At 42.0% G+C, this 18,163-nt stretch overlaps 1 protein-coding gene across 1 annotated transcript; it reads left to right on the top strand.

Moving 5' to 3' along the window:
• The first annotated feature begins 231 nt into the window (after positions 1-231).
• Positions 232-16,729, top strand: pdgfra (platelet-derived growth factor receptor, alpha polypeptide). The gene is made up of 29 exons (XM_072389967.1): positions 232-426; positions 2,507-2,582; positions 2,671-2,961; positions 3,632-3,892; positions 4,246-4,385; positions 5,234-5,396; positions 5,801-5,996; positions 6,336-6,451; positions 6,535-6,822; positions 6,906-7,169; positions 7,299-7,429; positions 7,538-7,706; positions 7,824-8,013; positions 8,163-8,278; positions 8,424-8,550; positions 8,656-8,852; positions 9,375-9,469; positions 9,746-9,878; positions 10,138-10,242; positions 11,019-11,129; positions 11,483-11,636; positions 12,235-12,395; positions 12,677-12,792; positions 13,326-13,448; positions 13,550-13,661; positions 14,110-14,209; positions 14,401-14,506; positions 15,220-15,455; positions 15,537-16,729. Exons 2-29 carry the CDS (start codon positions 2,525-2,527, stop codon positions 15,682-15,684), a joined length of 4,407 nt encoding a protein of 1,468 aa, XP_072246068.1. The 5' UTR covers positions 232-426; positions 2,507-2,524; the 3' UTR covers positions 15,685-16,729.
• Positions 16,730-18,163: the final 1,434 nt, after the last annotated feature.

Genomic DNA, 18,163 nt, shown 5'->3' with positions numbered 1-18,163 from the left:
AAGGTCTCGTATCCCAATGAATTCATCGAAAATATCGCCCTACGCTGTGATTTAAGTGACTGTTCTCGTCTGAATTTCCCACTAAACGACTCTAACTTTGAAAAGGGGTTCAGCGCAGAAAGAGAGGAGCGAGAGGGGGGTTGTCGTTTCCTGAGAGTTATTTACTTTGAGCCAGATGATTGCTTTTTTTTCGAATGGGGGTTGAGGGGGGTGGACTGTAACATTGAATCAGTTACAGGTCGCCGTTGCTGGAGCGCAGTTGTGAAGGCGGTCGTGGATGCGGACAGAGGGTCGCACATATGCTCTCAGCGCAGGATCTCTGAGGATTATAACCTCTGCAAAGGACCCTTACTGCGCCTTTTGGAGCGACCAATTCACAGTGGATATACTTGCAAGAAAGGAATATAAAGAGGGGATTAGTAAAAGGTAACTGAAAGGTCGATTGAAACATTTCTTTCTTAGTCGTTTTCAAACTTCTTTTTAGAGGCTGAAAACTGCGGACAAGGGTAAATAATTTCACTTTGGTATATTGCAAGTTTAATTAGTTAATTAGTTTATCCAATTACTGGATTTTCTGTCCTTCTCATTTTTAGAGCACAGTTATAGAAAAGTTGTTTTAAAGCTTTCATTCATCATAAAACGGATGTGCTACAGCACTGAAAGCTGTGTGCAACATCTGTGTCAAATATTACATTAGATTTTTTTGAGAATTCTTGCACCATATGGTCTCACCGCTGGACGCTGAGTGTGGAGATGTTGCTGACTCTGGATAAAAGCGCTGGATTTCGGCCTCACAGCTGGAGGTGTCACCTCGAAGACTGAAAGCACCATTGTGGGATGCTGCTTGGCATCTAATGGGAAACACATTGGAATTTGTGCATCACATTGTTTTCTCGTCTGTCCGTGCGATGCGGGGGGTGGGGGGGTTAAACATGGAAAGTCGGCACTGGGAGAACTGGAATGAGGCAAAATGGGGATTCAGAACTGCGGGGATTCTGAACTCGATCCAAACGAGAGGAAATAAGAGTTTTGTGTTTTGGAGCCACGGCGCATTCTTCTTTTACCATCTACATTGCCATGTCTCCAAGGGTGTTTTCAGAGGAATACTGCTTGTAATTTCTTAAATATTTAGACAGAAAAAACTCGAAGCTGTGTCGCGCGCATTGCTGCAAGCAAGATTGTTATTTCTAAACAGTGCCACGATTACTTTAACGGAAATCCACCATTTGACGTTAAAGTGAACCACTGAAAGTTGAGATAAGCTATTATCAGCTGTTGCACGAAAGTATTCCGGCCAAGCAGAAGATGCATTTTAGATCTGCACATTTGTTGAGGCACTTGGTGGGAGAGTGGGGAAGGGAGAATATTAAAAGAGCAGAGAAATGCGCGGACCCTGACTGTCACTCCAGTTTTTCTTTTTTAACGCGTAGTGACTCGAATATCAACGCCAATCCAAAGAAAGTCCCTTTCAGAAATCTTTTGAGACAAGGCGTGTGCACAAACACGTCAAAACGCAGGCATTTTGTCAACTGATTCCCACGCGAATATGTACTTTTGTGCGAAGTGGGTGCGCTAATTATAGAGCTCAGAAACCCAGGTTGCCAATGGATTATTCAGGCTGTTCCGGCTGAGCCAGAGCGGACAACCACAGGAAACTGCGAGAGAGCCACAAATTTTACTGTTTGGGGACACTGAATAAGATATAAATAAATAAAAAAAAGGAGGGGGGGTGAATAGAGAAAGTTGGGTTTGTGAGCTCACAAGCGGCTCTCAAACTACGTGGCCCCGATGAAATCCCTAATCCAGACTACAGACAGATCGACCGACAGACCGATTGCCTAATGGTTTCCAGAGCTCCGTTTTACATCTACACTTGGAGAGAGCTCTGAAAAAAAAAAAACAGAAAGAAAGGAAGAAATGTATAGACACTGAAAAGTTGAGATCGTGTTAATTAGACATCCAGTGGATGAATCCAGTGTACCAAAATACTATAAACAACAAAGACTGACGGGAAAAACAATCACAACCCTCTTTTGTTTTAAAACAAAAACTTCATAAAAAATTTGTTGGGAAGTTTCGGACAATGAGCTCCGGCGAAGTTTGTCCGATTCTAAACGATGGACTGTGTCGCCCCCTAGTGGCAGCGGTGAGCAGCGGAGAGGCGCACAGCGCCCGTCCTCTCCAACATAACTGTGGATTCTTTCTATGCAACAGTCTTGTAGTCTCCACCCTCGCCTGGTTCAAACCTGTCACGTTATTCTCCTGTTAATTCCGTTTCAGTAAAGCATCAAATTGAAGATGGTGTGGTGCTCTTAAGTGTCACTTGGGATTATGACTGAAGGAGGCTGAGTGTGACTGCTCAAAAGAAAATCAATGATGCATTGAACGGTTGATGAAACGGTGGCACGCTTGGTTCAACGTGGAGACAGTGTTATCGTTTGTCATCAAGAACATCCCAAAAGTATTTACATCACCCGTACAGATAATCGCTGTTTTGTCTCCTCAGGCCTGAGCATCCATAATCATGGATGGGGTGAAGACGTACGTTGTCTTTGCTGGCATCTTTGTGCAGCTCCTCTCGGGTAAGTAGATGAGAGACACAGAAGACAAAACTGTTGTTTTCAGTCATTTTTCTGACTGTTTCATCATGTTGGCAAATTTCTATCTCAGTTACATCTGGACTGTCGCCACCAACTATCGTGTCCAACAAGGAGGAGTTCATCGTGCAGCCCAATTCCATCTTCAATATAAGTTGCACCGGGAAAAGAAATGTGGTCTGGGCTGAGCCCCTGCCGAAAAACACCTTTACTCTCCCAGGCTACTACACTGCGACTCTTTTCATTGACAACGCGACAGTGGAGAACACCGGCTTCTACACGTGCACGTATGAATACCGGGAGGGTGAAACAGACACTGAACCGGATGACGAACATAAGGCAGGAATATATATCTTTGTCCCAGGTAAACATCGTTTTGAATGCTGAAACATGGCAGAATACACGTTAATGCTAAAACAGAACAGAACAGCCAAGATGCAAAAATTACAATAACCAGACAAAATTGCTTTAAAAAATGGCACGATTTCACAGAAAAGAAGCATTAAAAATAAATAGATTCTAAATTACCAAACTAAGTTAGAAATTTTACTCTTAACTACAAAACAACCAAGATGAGACACAAAAAACTCAAAATGTGACCGAAAAAAGCTATAAAAAATAAAGCTTACTGACCACAAAGAGAACTAAGATGCACAGTCGGAGAAGCAAAACAATCATTCCTATCTGCCTGGCTTGTGTTTATTTTATGCTTAGGTGTCCTATTCTTGCCCAAGGTATCATTATTTAGAGATTTGTCTATGAGTGGGACAAATATAGACAACTAAGTGGTCATACCAGACCAAGTACACCTGAAGCAGCAAAACCTCTGATTGCAATCATTCAATTTAAGCCACTGCATTTCTTATGAATTCAGTGTGTGGTTGTAAGAGGGACAATGTGTTATTTCTTCTTTCTCCCTTCTAAAGGTACAGTTTATCTCCTTTTAAATGAGTACAGTGTACAAATGTACAAACTACCATATACTGTTGTAGTTATGACATGAAGTATAAAAAGTTCTGTGTCTGCACGCCTAGATCCCCACGTCCGGTTTGTCCCCGAGACGCCCGATGACCTGGTTGTCTCCATGGAACCGCCTGGGGTGGTCATCACCTGCCGTGTGACCCACCCCGATTTTCACGTCACCCTGAGGAGTGTCACAAGCGGAGAGGAAATTTCTGCCTTCTATGACAGCAAGATGGGCTTTTTAGGGAATCTCTCTCCTGGGCAGTACCAATGTGAGACCACTGTGAAGGGCCAGATATTCAGAAGTGCCATTTACACAGTGAATGCTGAGGGTAAGCCAAGACAGAGATATATTTCTATTATAATGAAGTTTATTTATAAAATGAAATAATGACAGTAAGATTGGTTATTGTGACTCTGAAGTGATGGCATAGAGTCAAAACAACAAAGGCTATAACAACATAACTGAAAACATTCCTTAGGTGTGTTTACCACAAGAAGGCTGTAGGGTGAAAGCCATGACATAATGTCATTTATACTAGAGAGGATGACTTAATAAGGCTGTGTTCACTCTGTGTGTGTGAGTCAGTAATGATCTACTGAGCCGTCACTCTGTGATAAACGAGGTCAAAATGACCATGTTGTTTGCGGTGCTGATGTCTGCTTTCTGGTGGTTCCTCTGTAGCCCCTGAGGAGGTGGAGGACTTCAACGTGGAAGCAAAGGCCAGCGAGGAGAGAGTGAGAGCCGGGCAGCCTTTCAACATCACCTGCATCGCCCCTTCTGGCTCGGACTACCAGCAGCAGTGGCTTCATCCGAAAAAACAGGCAATTTTCCCTTCTGTGTTTTTTTTTTCTTTTCTTTTTCAATTTTGTCTGCTCTGCGGCTCCATCCACCCGTCCTCCTCGTCTTGTTATATTTCCATGGAATTCCTAGCTAGCAGCACTGAGCCTTAAATAAGCGAATAATGGTTTTGGATCCAAACCTTTAAGTGGCAAATTGAATATCGCTCAGAGCACAGCCCATAGTGGTTGCAAGGCATGTGTTGGGAAAGCAGCGGCTGAATGTTGTGTCCTCCTTGTGAGGACATCAGCCAAACAGCTCGCTGTGGCAGTTAACCCCATTTAAAAGAGTTTGGCAGGGAAGTTAAAGTTCAGGACAAATGGCTGGAGGCAAGAAGGCAGTTCAAAAGAGAGGAAATAAAATGACTGTAAATCCTTTAAACTCAGTGACCATGTCGGGCAGATGCTGTCTGCACATGACAGCCAATTAAAGATCTAATGCTTTTGATGAGATAGTTTCAATCTGTGAAAGTTTCACAAGCAGTTTGTTTATACTATACTTCTTTAATGTATGCTGCACGTTGGTGATTTTTCTTCTTGGGATTCCTTTAAACCCTTTTCCAGAGATAGTCAGGTAGGAACACAGGAGTCCTGACTCCTGAAATTTGGTCTCAGCTGCAATTACAGGCCTTTTCTTGGAGTCTGCGATCCTGATTTATCTCCTGTGCTCAAGCCAGTGTTTTAGCCATTAGCTTTCAGCAGTACCTGTAAGGTGGAAAAACACAGCAATTTATGATATTCAAATATTTCTTTTCTAGGATTCCTTTTTATTTATCTATGTAAATTTCCAGTGAGTAGCTTCTTAAACCCCTACTGTTCTGTGGTTTAAATAGGCTGTGGATGGCATTCTGATAAAGCAGATTTTCCCTGACCGGGTCATCTATACCCTCAGTATCCCACAAGCCACCTCTCAGGACAGCGGCACCTTTGAATGCTCCATCACACACAAAATCAGTGGAGAAGTTAGAGTCAGCACGGTGGCTGTAACCATTTTTGGTAAGTCTCCCTCTCAGAAACATTTCACAGATGCACTTAATAGGTTTCCAGCAGGATAAGTGCTCAAATCAATAACTTACAGTCACATAAATTATAAATATATCTCATAATCTCATCATCATTCAGGTGAAGTAGAGGCTTCACATATGTGGTCAAGGTGCTTTGGGCAGTGTGTGGAAGTCATTTTCTACTATCCAACCATAAAGCTTTAGATCTGCTTTCAACATCAGCTACTGTGTTTTATGAGATGGCTTCAGCAGATGTGTGTCAAGCCTTTATTTCACCTCAACCCCTCGCCATCACTAACTCGTTTTACCATGCTGTCACTCAGTTTTTGCTGACTGAGTCTGTCTCTTAACCATCCACAATCATCTGATAATTGTTTTTCACTGTTTGTCACTCAGAGGAGGACTCCTTTGTCTCCCTGGACCACAGTGGGATTCTAGCGACAGAGTTTGTCAACATTTTAGAGGAGACAGAGTTTACCATCCTCATTCATGCATATCCGATAGTCCCCAAAGTGACATGGCTGAAAGATGGAGAAGCCATACGACAGAGCTACTATGTCCTCACCAAAACAAGTCATGTTGAAGGCAATCGGTGAGTATAAATATTAGGTTTTATTACAGTTAAACTTAAAAGATGCAAGATGCACATAACACCCTGTAAAAACAGAAAGTGGTCATTTCAAACTCTCAAATCAAACACGTCATATATTAGTAAGGTGCTTATAAAAAAAAAAGGTACAAAACCAGACTAACTGTTTCCTCTTGCATGCAGTCCTCACGTTAGGTTTCCTGGTTGCTTTTAGATTTAGAGAGTTGATGAGAGATTTGCATCCATTTTATCATGCAACTCGAAGCAAGAAATCCAGTTTGCCAACATTTCAATAATTTCCCTTTAAATATTTGTTTGTTACCGCTTATTTTCTTCCAACAGGTATCAGAGCATTCTGACATTCCGGCACCCTTTGGAGATAGACAACGGAAACTACACCATCGCAGTCCTAAGTGGCTCTCGCACTGCTCAGTTCTCCTTTATCCTCAAAGTGAGAGGTAAGTTACAAAGATAAAAAAGGAAGAAATATAGCTGAAGTGTGATGATCTATGGCTGAGCTTTCTGTGTGACCTTTCTTCAGCTCCCATTGGAGCAGTGATCCCACCTTCCTCAGCCCCTGTGCTGCTGCCAGATGTGGATGAGATGATAGTGCTGCTCCACGATTCTTTCACTTTGACATGTCGCGGAGAGGCAAAACTAATGTGGGAAACACCGTTCGATGTGCCCGAGCAAACGCAGGAAGACAGCAGTGGCCTGTTTGTCACCACCATCACCGTGGACAGCGCCACAGTAATGCACACTGGCTACTACACATGCTTTTACAGCAGAAACACCACAGACGACAGTAGCATCTACATCTATGTACCAGGTATGGAGTGCGCAGTTATTTGTGTGTTTATGTTAGTTGTTTTTATTTTCTGGTTTTGAGTTACTCATTTCACTGTTACACAGATCCTGATGTGCCTTTCGTGCCCTCACCGGTGCCTTACAGCAACCACGTCCTGACCAACAACGAGATGGAGATCCAGTGTCTCGTGTCAGATCCAACTGCTAACGTGACACTGGTGAATGTTGACACCCAGCAGCCTGTGTCTTGTGTTTATGACAGTAAGAGAGGTGCCTTGGGAGTATTCCCTGCTGGAACCTATGTCTGCAAGGCCCTCATCAATGGAGAGGTGCACGAGAGCGGGGAATACATCGTCCATGGTTGGACAGGTGTGTTTTCCAGTGTTTGTGAATGTGTGAAACTGGTGAAACATCTCTTAAAAAATATGACCTGACCACAGTGTTTTTGCTGGATCTGTTGAGTGACAAAATTTAACTTTATAATTTCTTGTACCTCAGCAGATGCAGAACTACATGTTGAGCTGACAGCCAAAAGGACTGCTCTGCTGGTGGGAGACACAATCACTGTCACCTGTCGTGCTCAAGGAGCTGAGATTTTGGAGGATCACTGGAAATACCCGGGGAAACTGGTGAGGGCACATGTCATCCTGTGCAGCACAGAACATTATACAGACAAAATGTGTGCTTTGTTTTAGGTTTGTATTTCAAAGCACCTGATGTTCCTTTTTATTTATCAGGCCAATCGTGGTTTCAAAACCGTGCGTGACAATAAGAAGGATCACGAGATCCTGTACACCCTGACGATCCCACAAGCGTCGACCAAAGACAGCGGCATCTACTCTTGTTCTATCACCAGTATAATGAGCAATGAAAGTCAGACGAAACAGCTAGCTGTTCAAGTGTTTGGTATAAATCTCTATATCTACTTACAGTAAATATCATGTTGTATTATATTGGGTTTTTTTCATTTAAGTAGTGATGATAAGTGCTGATTATTTGTCAACCTCTCCACTTTTCCAACAGCCAGTGAGTTTTTGTCCATCCAGCCGGAGTTCCGAGAATATGAATTTGCAGAGCTAGATGAAGTGCGGGAGTTCAGGGCTGAAATTAATTCTTTTCCTGACGTTCGTGTCACTTGGCTCAAAGACGGCATCCCACTCAGCGATGTGTCAGCTGAGATCTCCACCAGCCTGCGGCAGATAAGCGAGACCAGGTGAGTCTCCACCTGTGACAGCAGAGCTAATGATCACTTCAAAGTAACATTCCCACACATCATCCAGGTCTCTAATTAGGATTTAGTGTGTTTGTAAGCTTCTGTGGCTGTATTGTTATTACAGTTTCTGCTGTTGTTGTTCTGTGCAGTTACTTGAGCATCCTCACCCTAATCCGGGCCAAGGAGGAGGACAGCGGGAATTACACCGTGCGAGTGGAGAACAGAAACCAAAGCCGTGATGTCAGCCTAATCCTTGAAGTCAAAGGTCAGGAAAAACCTAATTTAAGTAAATTATTTCCTTGGATGCTTCTCCTATATTACAACCTTGTAGTCTCAGTTATAGTCTGCCATTGTTCATGTTACACACACAGCTATTCTTACAACTATACATCTGTCTTACAATGTTGCAGTGCCTGCAGTTATTTTGGACCTGATGGACATCCACCATGGCTCAGCCACAGGTCAGTCTGTGGTTTGCATTACCAAAGGGCAACCCACTCCTGTAGTGGAGTGGTTCATCTGCAAAAACATCAAACAGTAAGTTAAACTTTCTTCAGTACTAAAGTGTTTATAGGCTTTCTTTTCAAAGTTAATGCATAAATTGATCCGCGTGTTCGTCTATCTTCTTTTGCAACCATCCAGTTGTGCCAATGACTCGTCTTCTTGGGTGCCACTCCCTGCCAACTCCACAGAGATTAAAATGGACTCACACTTCGATGAAGATTACAACTTGGAGAGCGAGGTTATGTTTGGTCATTTGGAAAGCACAGTGGCAGTGCGCTGTTTGGCCAGGAATGAAATGGCCACTGTCTCCAGGGAGGTCAAACTGGTGTCTAACGGTAAGGAAAAACGAACGTCACATCTTCTGGGGCAATTTACATTCTTCTTTCATTGCACTTTGAATGGGCTTTTGATGTTGTTGCTCCCTCCTTGTTTATTCTGAAGTTTCTCAATTTATGACAATCAGAGTACTACAAGTTTTGTAAAGGACAGTAATTGTTGCAGCAGCTGCCATTTAAGTTTGTGGTGAGACAGCTGAAAGCAGGCTATCAGAGAGGGACTGTTATTATAGGAGATAAATTAGGGAAACCACAGCTCTCTAGGCCATTTGGTCCTTCCTGATGAGCTTTACACTACCATTCTCCACCATCCCCCCTGCTATGGTAGTGCCATGTGTCCTCCCCCATCCCCATTTACATGTTATCTTCCCAACATGCCTTTTGGGGTTAGTTATCTAGACACCCCATGGATCTGATTGTAACTTAAACCTGATAGAAGATATATCTTATGCATCACAAACTGTATATTTCATTGCAAACATCCATCTAATATGTGTGACCACTGGCTTTCCTCCCAAACAGGCCCTCACCCTGAGCTGACTGTAGCTGCTGCTGTACTGGTGCTCCTGGTCATTGTCATCATCTCACTCATTGTCTTGGTTGTTATCTGGAAACAGGTACTGTTTTAATGTTTTAGCATTTATTTCCACTTTCTCATTTCTCATCCATTTATTCACCCACTTAATAGTTTTCAGCATATATCAAGATTAAGAACAAGTTTATATTTCATGATGTTTTCTATATATTACTCTTCACATGAAATATGACCAAGTTTATATTGAGTGTTTGGTTTATTGCTTCACCTATTTAAAAGCTGGTCTGTTCACTTGCATGACATATATTTTAAGGTTTTAAATGAGTAACAGTGCATTCATGTGTTCTCTGTCCTCTAGAAACCGAGGTATGAGATCCGCTGGAGGGTCATAGAGTCTGTGAGCCCTGATGGCCATGAGTATATCTACGTAGATCCAATGCAGCTACCCTACGACTCGAGATGGGAGTTTCCTCGGGACAGACTTGTGCTCGGTGAGTTGACTCTCCTTTGAAATGTGCCAACGTTATAGTCCTCCCAGCAGACATGTTACAACCAGGTCATCTCACTCTGCCTTTGAAATGAGTCTGTGATAACAAGGGCTTGGACAGAAAGGTTTTCTAGTTGGGTTTTGGTTTGACTTAGCGATCATGGGGATATTCGACCACTTAAAGAGTCACAGATGAGAAAGCAGAATATGTGCGTATTGTCTCAGCCTGGATAACTAACTCCATACCATCCTATGATTCACAGGTCGTATCTTGGGCTCTGGAGCCTTTGGGAAGGTGGTTGAGGGGACTGCCTATGGACTCAGTCGCTCTCAACCGGTCATGAAGGTGGCAGTGAAAATGCTGAAACGTGAGTTTGACAAACTACAATTTGCAAGGCAGTTAAGCCATGCTGCCACCAATCATTGCTTGGCTGCTCACATGTACAGGCTAGTGCCAGTGAAGAATTGGTTTGGTGACCACATTTTTTGTCTTCTCTACAGTTTATTCATAATAAATGTTATGTTTTTAAAATGAAATGTGAAGCATATTATTGCAAAAATCTGCAGCACTAATGATTCATCAGTTTATAATGTAAGCAATTGGTAGCAAATTTGGCCAGTGAGAGTAAAGAGGAACTACTAATAGCTTTATTTGGCACATCCTTAACTTCTTTTCTTGATTCTGTTGCCTTCTTTTCATCATTTAGGATTACAAGTACCTGGATCTGCACAAATATATTTGTGACACTTTCTGTGGTGCCATTATATCAAGCGTGTGGTTTTGGCATTCTTTGCAGATCCTTTTCATTCTTTAAAAACACAGTAACAAGTTAAGTTAAGCACAACAATGTATTGCATTTGAAACCATTCATCACTACAAATTACTGAACCAATTGATGGATGTAGCAGCACCTTATCTGCCACCTGCTTTTAATTGTTGCTTACCTGGGAACTTTTTAGGGCAACATGAGAAAAGAAAAAGAAAGTAATGGAAAGATTAAACATAAAGAATTTACATTGTGATTAAAAAGTAACCAAGCTCAAACAATCAGTTTCATAAACTAGCTGAAAGAGGTAGTCTTGTTGATATAGTAGAGTTTTGACTGGGTTTACTGATAGTCATGGTTGATATACCCTCTACCAGCCACAGCCCGTTCCAGTGAAAAACAGGCCTTGATGTCTGAACTGAAGATCATGACTCATCTTGGACCCCATCTCAACATTGTAAACCTCCTGGGAGCATGCACCAAGTCAGGTGAATAGTAAACACAGAAAAACAGCAGATGTAAACCAACACACTCATTCATAGGGAGATGCATTCTGCATGATAATTGTTTAGAATAGCTATTGTTGCCTCTTCCATGTAATTCATTCACCATTTTATGAAGACACACACAGTCACGTGCACACACACACAAACTCATTCAGATTTGGCTGCTGTAGACGTTTACAACTCTAACAGCAGGTGGGTGTGGTATTTTAATAGGCTTTTTATGGGAAAGTGGAGGCTTGTCTTCTTGACTGTGCTTTTAGCTTTTACGAGCCTCTGATAAGATTAGCCTGCAGACTGACGCCGGTGCATGACCCTATCTGCTGTGCTGTTCTCAGGCCCTATCTACATTATCACTGAGTACTGCTTCTACGGGGACCTGGTGAACTATCTGCACAAGAACAGGGAGAACTTCCTCAGCTTGAGCCCAGAGAAAAATAAAAAAGAGCTGGATATCTTTGGAATCAACCCTGCAGATGAGAGCAGCAGGAGGTACATCATATAGTGTTTATTTCTCAAATTATCTTTTTTTTATGTACTGAGTGTCACATGCTTGGAAAAGGGGAAAAACACACTCGTTTACATACTTTTTACAATCCCAAACAGCCAATTCACAACAATTGTCTCAAACACACTTAATATCCCTCAGCTCCTAATCTGTAACTCAATCAGCATTTTCTCCATGGCCGAGGATATTGTCTGACATCTTCCCCTAATCTGATTGAAGTCTGAAGTGGTCTCAGCTTTCAGCCTAATTTGATTACCATGGAGGTACCTGTTAATTGTGTCTGTGCAAACGTTCATTGTGAAACAGCAGCCTGTCCTCTCCCTCTGTGAGGCTCAGCTGTGTTGATGGATGACTCACAGTGACCACACCCCAAAATGACCATAACACGATTTAATCCTGGCTACCATTTGAGCCTCAACCATGTTTTCCCCTAACCTCAGCCAGAGGGACTGAGAGGACAAATACTGACGTATTGCTCTCTACATGACTGAATCACATATGTTAATGTATTTTCACCATAGGTTACAATAGTCCCACAATCTGTCGGCACTAACAACATTCCTGTCTTGTCTTTGCTCACAGTTATGTGATCCTGTCATTTGAGAGTAAAGGAGACTACATGGATATGAAGCAGGCTGACAACACTCAATATGTGCCTATGCTGGAGATGAGCAATGGCTCCAAGTACTCTGATATCCAGAGGTCTAACTACGACCACCCACCCTCGCAGAAAGACTCGAGTGGTACGCACTGTGGCTCTCCTCTTCTCCCTTTTTGTTCACTCTCCACTGAGTTGTTGGTGTGCGCTTACTTGGCCTTGGTGTTTGAGTCATTGTTGGTTAAGGGGTACACCCTTGTCAGAATTTAGCGCTGGCATAGGCCTGTAATAACATGGAGAAGATAATTGTAGCACACCCATAATAATGCCCACTTTTTACCCTGCCATTAGTAAAAGCCAGGTTTGAGTAGGGAGTACTATATTTACATGGACCGCCTCATTGTGTGTGTGTGTTTTCCAACCCAGAATGTGAAATGGACAACCTGCTGTCAGATGACTTGAACGAAGGCCTTACAACCACAGACCTGCTTAGCTTTACCTACCAGGTGGCCAAAGGAATGGAGTTTCTAGCCTCCAAAAATGTAAGTTTGAATGAAAACCCTTTTTTTGTTTTCATCTACAGACCTTCAACCCCACATGCCCCTGCTTCCAAAGACACTAATGGCAGGTTTTGGATTTTGTAAATTATTCTATATGGTAACTGCTGTGCCGGCCGAGGGGGTGTCTAAGGAAATCTGCGGTTATATGATAAGCAGTCCCGTGAAGGTTGCTGAGCCCACTCAGAAGAGCGGCCAGAGGCCAGATATAGTAGCTGCAAAGTTAGAGCTGGAATTACCGGGCAGGGACATGCTGTAGCCAGAAGCTGTTCATTCAGCTTCATAGTTATTATCCCTAAATATCCAGTGGTCACAACAATCCCTCCAACTGGCATGTTTACATAAAGATTATGCTTTATAAAACAAAATGAAATGGCATTAAAAAGTGAATGTGGCTAAAATGAAACACAGAAATAGTAGCTGTGGGAGCAGGCTGTGTCAGATTGAGAACTAATGAAAACAGCTCTTCTCGAGCTTATAACGGCTTAGCAACTTTGATTATTTCTTCTATTTTACAGTGTGTGCACCGAGACCTTGCAGCCAGGAATGTCCTCCTCTCTCAGGGTAAGATAGTGAAGATCTGTGACTTCGGGCTGGCCAGAGACATCATGCATGACAACAACTACGTCTCCAAAGGGAGTGTAAGTGTCCTCTCACAACCCTAAATCATACCGAGGTCAAAATATGATTTCATACAAGGGCTCTCTGAGTATGGTCAATCATTTCCTCTCTTTCACCCTAGACTTTTCTGCCAGTGAAGTGGATGGCGCCAGAAAGTATTTTTGACAACCTGTACACCACCCTCAGTGACGTTTGGTCATATGGCATCCTCCTCTGGGAGATATTCTCTTTAGGTGAGCCTCTCCAAACCTCAGTTAAAGAGCCCATATTATTTTTTATGTACAGGTTTCTCATTTTACATATGGGGGCTACCACAATAATTGTATATGCTGTACATGGCTACAGCACTTTTTTTCCGTTTCTGTTCAGAATATTCCAGAATGTGAGGCAGCTACTTATTCTTTGTTTAAGGTGTGCCTAGGTAGCCATTAAATAGGCACTATCTGAATGTTTTCTATTATAAAGCAGCTCAGAGGCAGTGTTTTCAGGAGGGAATAACTTTTTTGGGGGTCGGACTTTGGGGTGTGCAAAGATTGAAAACCTTTTGCATGCACAAAAAGTTAAATAACACAGAAAAGGAAAGGGGAAAAGTCACAGCGTGTATATATTATGAAAAAGAAATTAATACCAGAAATGAGAGTTGTAAAACTAATCCTAAACTAAACATGTCATCTTCTTTAGGTGGCACCCCGTATCCGGGGATGGTGGTGGACTCCAGCTTCTACAACAAGATCAAGAGTGGCTATAGGATGTCAAAACCAGAGCATGCACCCCATGATGTGTACGTGATCACACACAATGTTTATATTGTTGCTATGTAGCCGGGCTCGCATCATGTCAACTCAAGAATGCACTGGGCTGTTTTTTTCTGAGCTATGATATAATAGCTGACATCAGTCATAGCAAAATTACAAGGCACAAGACAGGTCATACTGTTTTCTATGGTGACGTTGCATGTGTTTGCATTTTCAGGTATGAGATGATGATGAAGTGCTGGAACAGTGAGCCTGAGAAAAGGCCTTCTTTCATGGGTCTAAGTGAAACTGTGGCATCTTTGCTGCCCTGCAGCTACAAGAGGGTGAGTCTCTCCTTGTGACCTCTCACGTCCCCAGACCTTTGTGGTCCTTAACACCTGCTTTTTAAATGTACCACCACCCAGACTTGCACATTCTGTTCCTCCCTTTATTTATTTTTTCCTTTTAGTGGACCTTTATTGGCTTTGTAGATGTAATTTTTCCGAGCAAAGTACAGGTTGAAAATCCTTTAAAAACACCATTAAAGTCACAGGCCGTTCATTTAAAACCCCTTCCACATCCTCTGTGAGTGCATTAGGAGAATTCTTGGAGGCTCTCGCTGACTACGTGTAAAAGTGATTAGAGTCTAAATTCTGCAGCTGGATGTCAGAGTGGCTGGCCTCAGTCTTGATAATGACACAGCTCGAGTTCTCGCCTCCACCGCCCAATCTTAATTACCCAATTAAACTCCACACCACACATGGCAGCTGTAACTCTGCCTTCGTCACAATATTTAATGATTGGTGGCAGAAAGAGGAACCAGCTCTTGTTTTAGCACATTGAGCTTGGATTGGATGGTGTGATCCAAACTGAAGATCACACCATCCAGCTGGTGACAAAACTAATGACTGCACACGCTCATATCACCGTCCTTCACTCCTTGAACTTTTTGGGTTTACATTTGCACACACTGTATTGCATCAACATTATCTCTTTGGAGCAAGAGAAATGTAGCATTTTAATGGCAACTAAATTATGTGTCTTCTGTCCTGTGCAGCATTATGAGAAGGTGAACCATGAGTTCCTGAAGAGTGACCATCCTGCTGTAACTCGGGTGTGTGTGGAAAATGACGCAGACTACGTCGACATTCCATACAAGAACCAGGGCAAGCTAAAGGACAGGGAAAGCGGCTTCGATGAGCAGCGGCTGAGCTCGGACAGCGGCTACATTATCCCGCTGCCTGACCTAGACCCCATATCTGATGAAGAATATGGAAAAAGGAACAGACACAGGTAAATGGACTCACTTCTATTTTCAGTGTATAATATCACACCAAAGATTATATTAACTTGTGTTATTCACTGCTCTTGCAGCTCGCAAACATCTGAGGAGAGTGCCATTGAGACAGGGTCGAGCAGCTCTACCTATGCTAAGCGGGAAGGCGAAACCCTGGAGGACATCACCCTGCTGGACGAAATGTGTCTGGACTGTAGTGACCTGGTGGAGGACAGCTTTCTGTGACAACTGCTCAGTCTGAGCAGGAGCCGCAAGGGACAGGATTGTAAGAACTTGGGAAACTAGAGAAAGACCTGTAAATCAACCAAAGACTCTAGCCCCACCACTCCTCCTCCTCTCTGGCCACCCTGCATTAGGACACAACAAAACCACTTCACAGCCTGGTTGAGACTGTGGTGACGTGAGGTACGGCCATCACTCCTCCCTGGACAGTCCCTTCTTATGGGTTAGAGGAGTGGATGAACATTGTTGAAAATGTGACTTAAAGAATGGACTCCAAGAACCACAGGAGCCTTCATGTCAGAACTATCCAGAAAGAAACAGGGAAAATAGATTGTCTGTCATTTGCAGAGCTTTATTCTGTTGGGCATTCTTTTATCAGCAGTATAAGCAAGACAGGACCAATTAAACATGCCGGTAATCAAATTCAAATAAGCAAAAGACAATATCATTGATATGTCCGTTCATATATTTAACCACTACAGATGCACTACTTAAACATCATGAATCCAATGATAGGAATGATATTACAAGGAACTTGGAAATGGTACAAGAGAAGGACCTGATGCTGGTACAATCAGAAGCAATACTTTGATTTTAAGCACAAAATTTGGACTGTGTGCATTTTTCTATATGATCATACAATGTCCTTAATCATTCAGTACATGAGGCAATTCAATTTTATTTTTGTACGTCATTGTTATATGAACATGTATTATTTGTGAACACAGAGTAGATACTGACCTTAGTTGTTTGAATGGTGATGAGAAAAGAGCTTCTGAGTTGCATTGTCTCTTCTTTCGTCCAAACACAAAAAGATCAAGTCTTTTTGATACGGGCTTTATGATACGAAGTGTGATTGTAATGTAAATAGCTGCAGAGTTGTTTAATAAGAGAGAATTATTGGGATAGTACTCAGTATTTTATGTGAGCACCTATAAAGCTTCTGCACCCTTATCTGCTCATTTGAAGCCATTGCTTTTGACAAATCTATTACAATAAACTTCCTCAAACCAGCATGGGAATGCCATAGAGTTTGTGGATCAAAGCATTTCTTGAGAAATACTTATTTTTCACATGTTTGTAATGTATTCTGTGTAGCATTGGTCAGTTTACCTACAACTGCAGGAGATTGAAGATAAAAGGGATCAAAGAGAAGTGTGTCATATGAGTAAACATTGTAAAATGCCCAATTAAGTATTCATGTGATTTAGAACACGGATGTACAAATCCAGTCCCAGAGGGCCGCTGTCCTGCAGGTTTTCTGTTTCCCTGCTTCAACACACCTGATTCAAATAAAATAGATCTCTTCAAAAGATTGTTAAGTTCTGCACAAGTCTGCTAATGATGCATTGATTCGAATCAGGTGTGTTTGAAACAGGGAAACATCTAAAACCTGCAGGACAGCGGCCCTTGAGGACAGGATGTGGACACCCCTGATTTAGTGTTCGTGTTCCACTATTTCTCATAATGTATAGCAGGTTCTAGTCATACCTAGACACAACTGTATGATGAATCAGCTTTTATACGTCAGTTACATGCACACTCCGTGTAACCCGCTGTATCTTCCTGTAACTTTATGGGCTGTGCCTCTTCCCATCGACTGTGATGTAAACTGCAATCAGTTGTTGCACTTTTGTTTTTTTCCCCATTTGCTTTTGATGTTTTTAGATATTACAGTAAAATTAGCCAGACTGAGCTTTAATAGGAAAAAAAGCTTCCTTTGTCCTTAGATGTTTAAAGCTGCATGGGAGTGACTGTTTTTGCCACAGATGAGTGATGTGTTGATGATGGTAGCCTGCCTTGGGTATAGATAATCACACCCTGTATGGGGCTTTAAGATCATGTTTCCTTATTTTTACATCATGTACATTCAGATGATTTATATTATAATAAATGATTTATAATGTAAAATAATACCACGTCCATTTGCCCTCTATAACTTTTACACACCCAAACAGATATAACAACAGCAACAGAATTGATATTTATGAGGTCTGTATGGCATAGGGAAACACAGACAGATGAATTAAACTCTGCAGTTTATTTCTCACCACAAAAATATGATATGTAGAGAAGAATTCAATGTATGAATAGTACTAATTTTCTCTGACAGTTTGATATATTGGAACCCATTACTAATATAAATCACAAGCCTTGAAATAAAGAAGCCATTTCGCTATATGCACATTTTCCTGTCTAGTATTTTCATATACAATCAAACAGTGACACATAAAACAAACTGGTGGAGAACCTGACTTGATACTGTAACATCAAACTGTTATTCCATTCTTTAAAGTGAACTTTCTGTTTGAAAATGGTCTCTGAGACCGATGTAAAATCTTTAGTATCTTACTGCTGTAGCCACTTTAAAGTACTACATTTTGGCAGTGACAGTATGTCCAGTAATTCCCATCTGGTAGGGTTACAAGATTAATCTGACAGACTGTGAAATAAGAAACTGGAGAATAAAATATTAATTTGC

Source organism: Leuresthes tenuis, unplaced genomic scaffold (assembly GCF_036924035.1).
Source record: "Leuresthes tenuis unplaced genomic scaffold, fLeuTen1.0.hap1 SCAF_7, whole genome shotgun sequence".
Lineage (NCBI taxonomy): Eukaryota > Metazoa > Chordata > Actinopteri > Atheriniformes > Atherinopsidae > Leuresthes > Leuresthes tenuis.
Note: the sequence above shows the minus strand (reverse complement) of the source record. Positions and strands in the feature narration are given on the sequence as shown.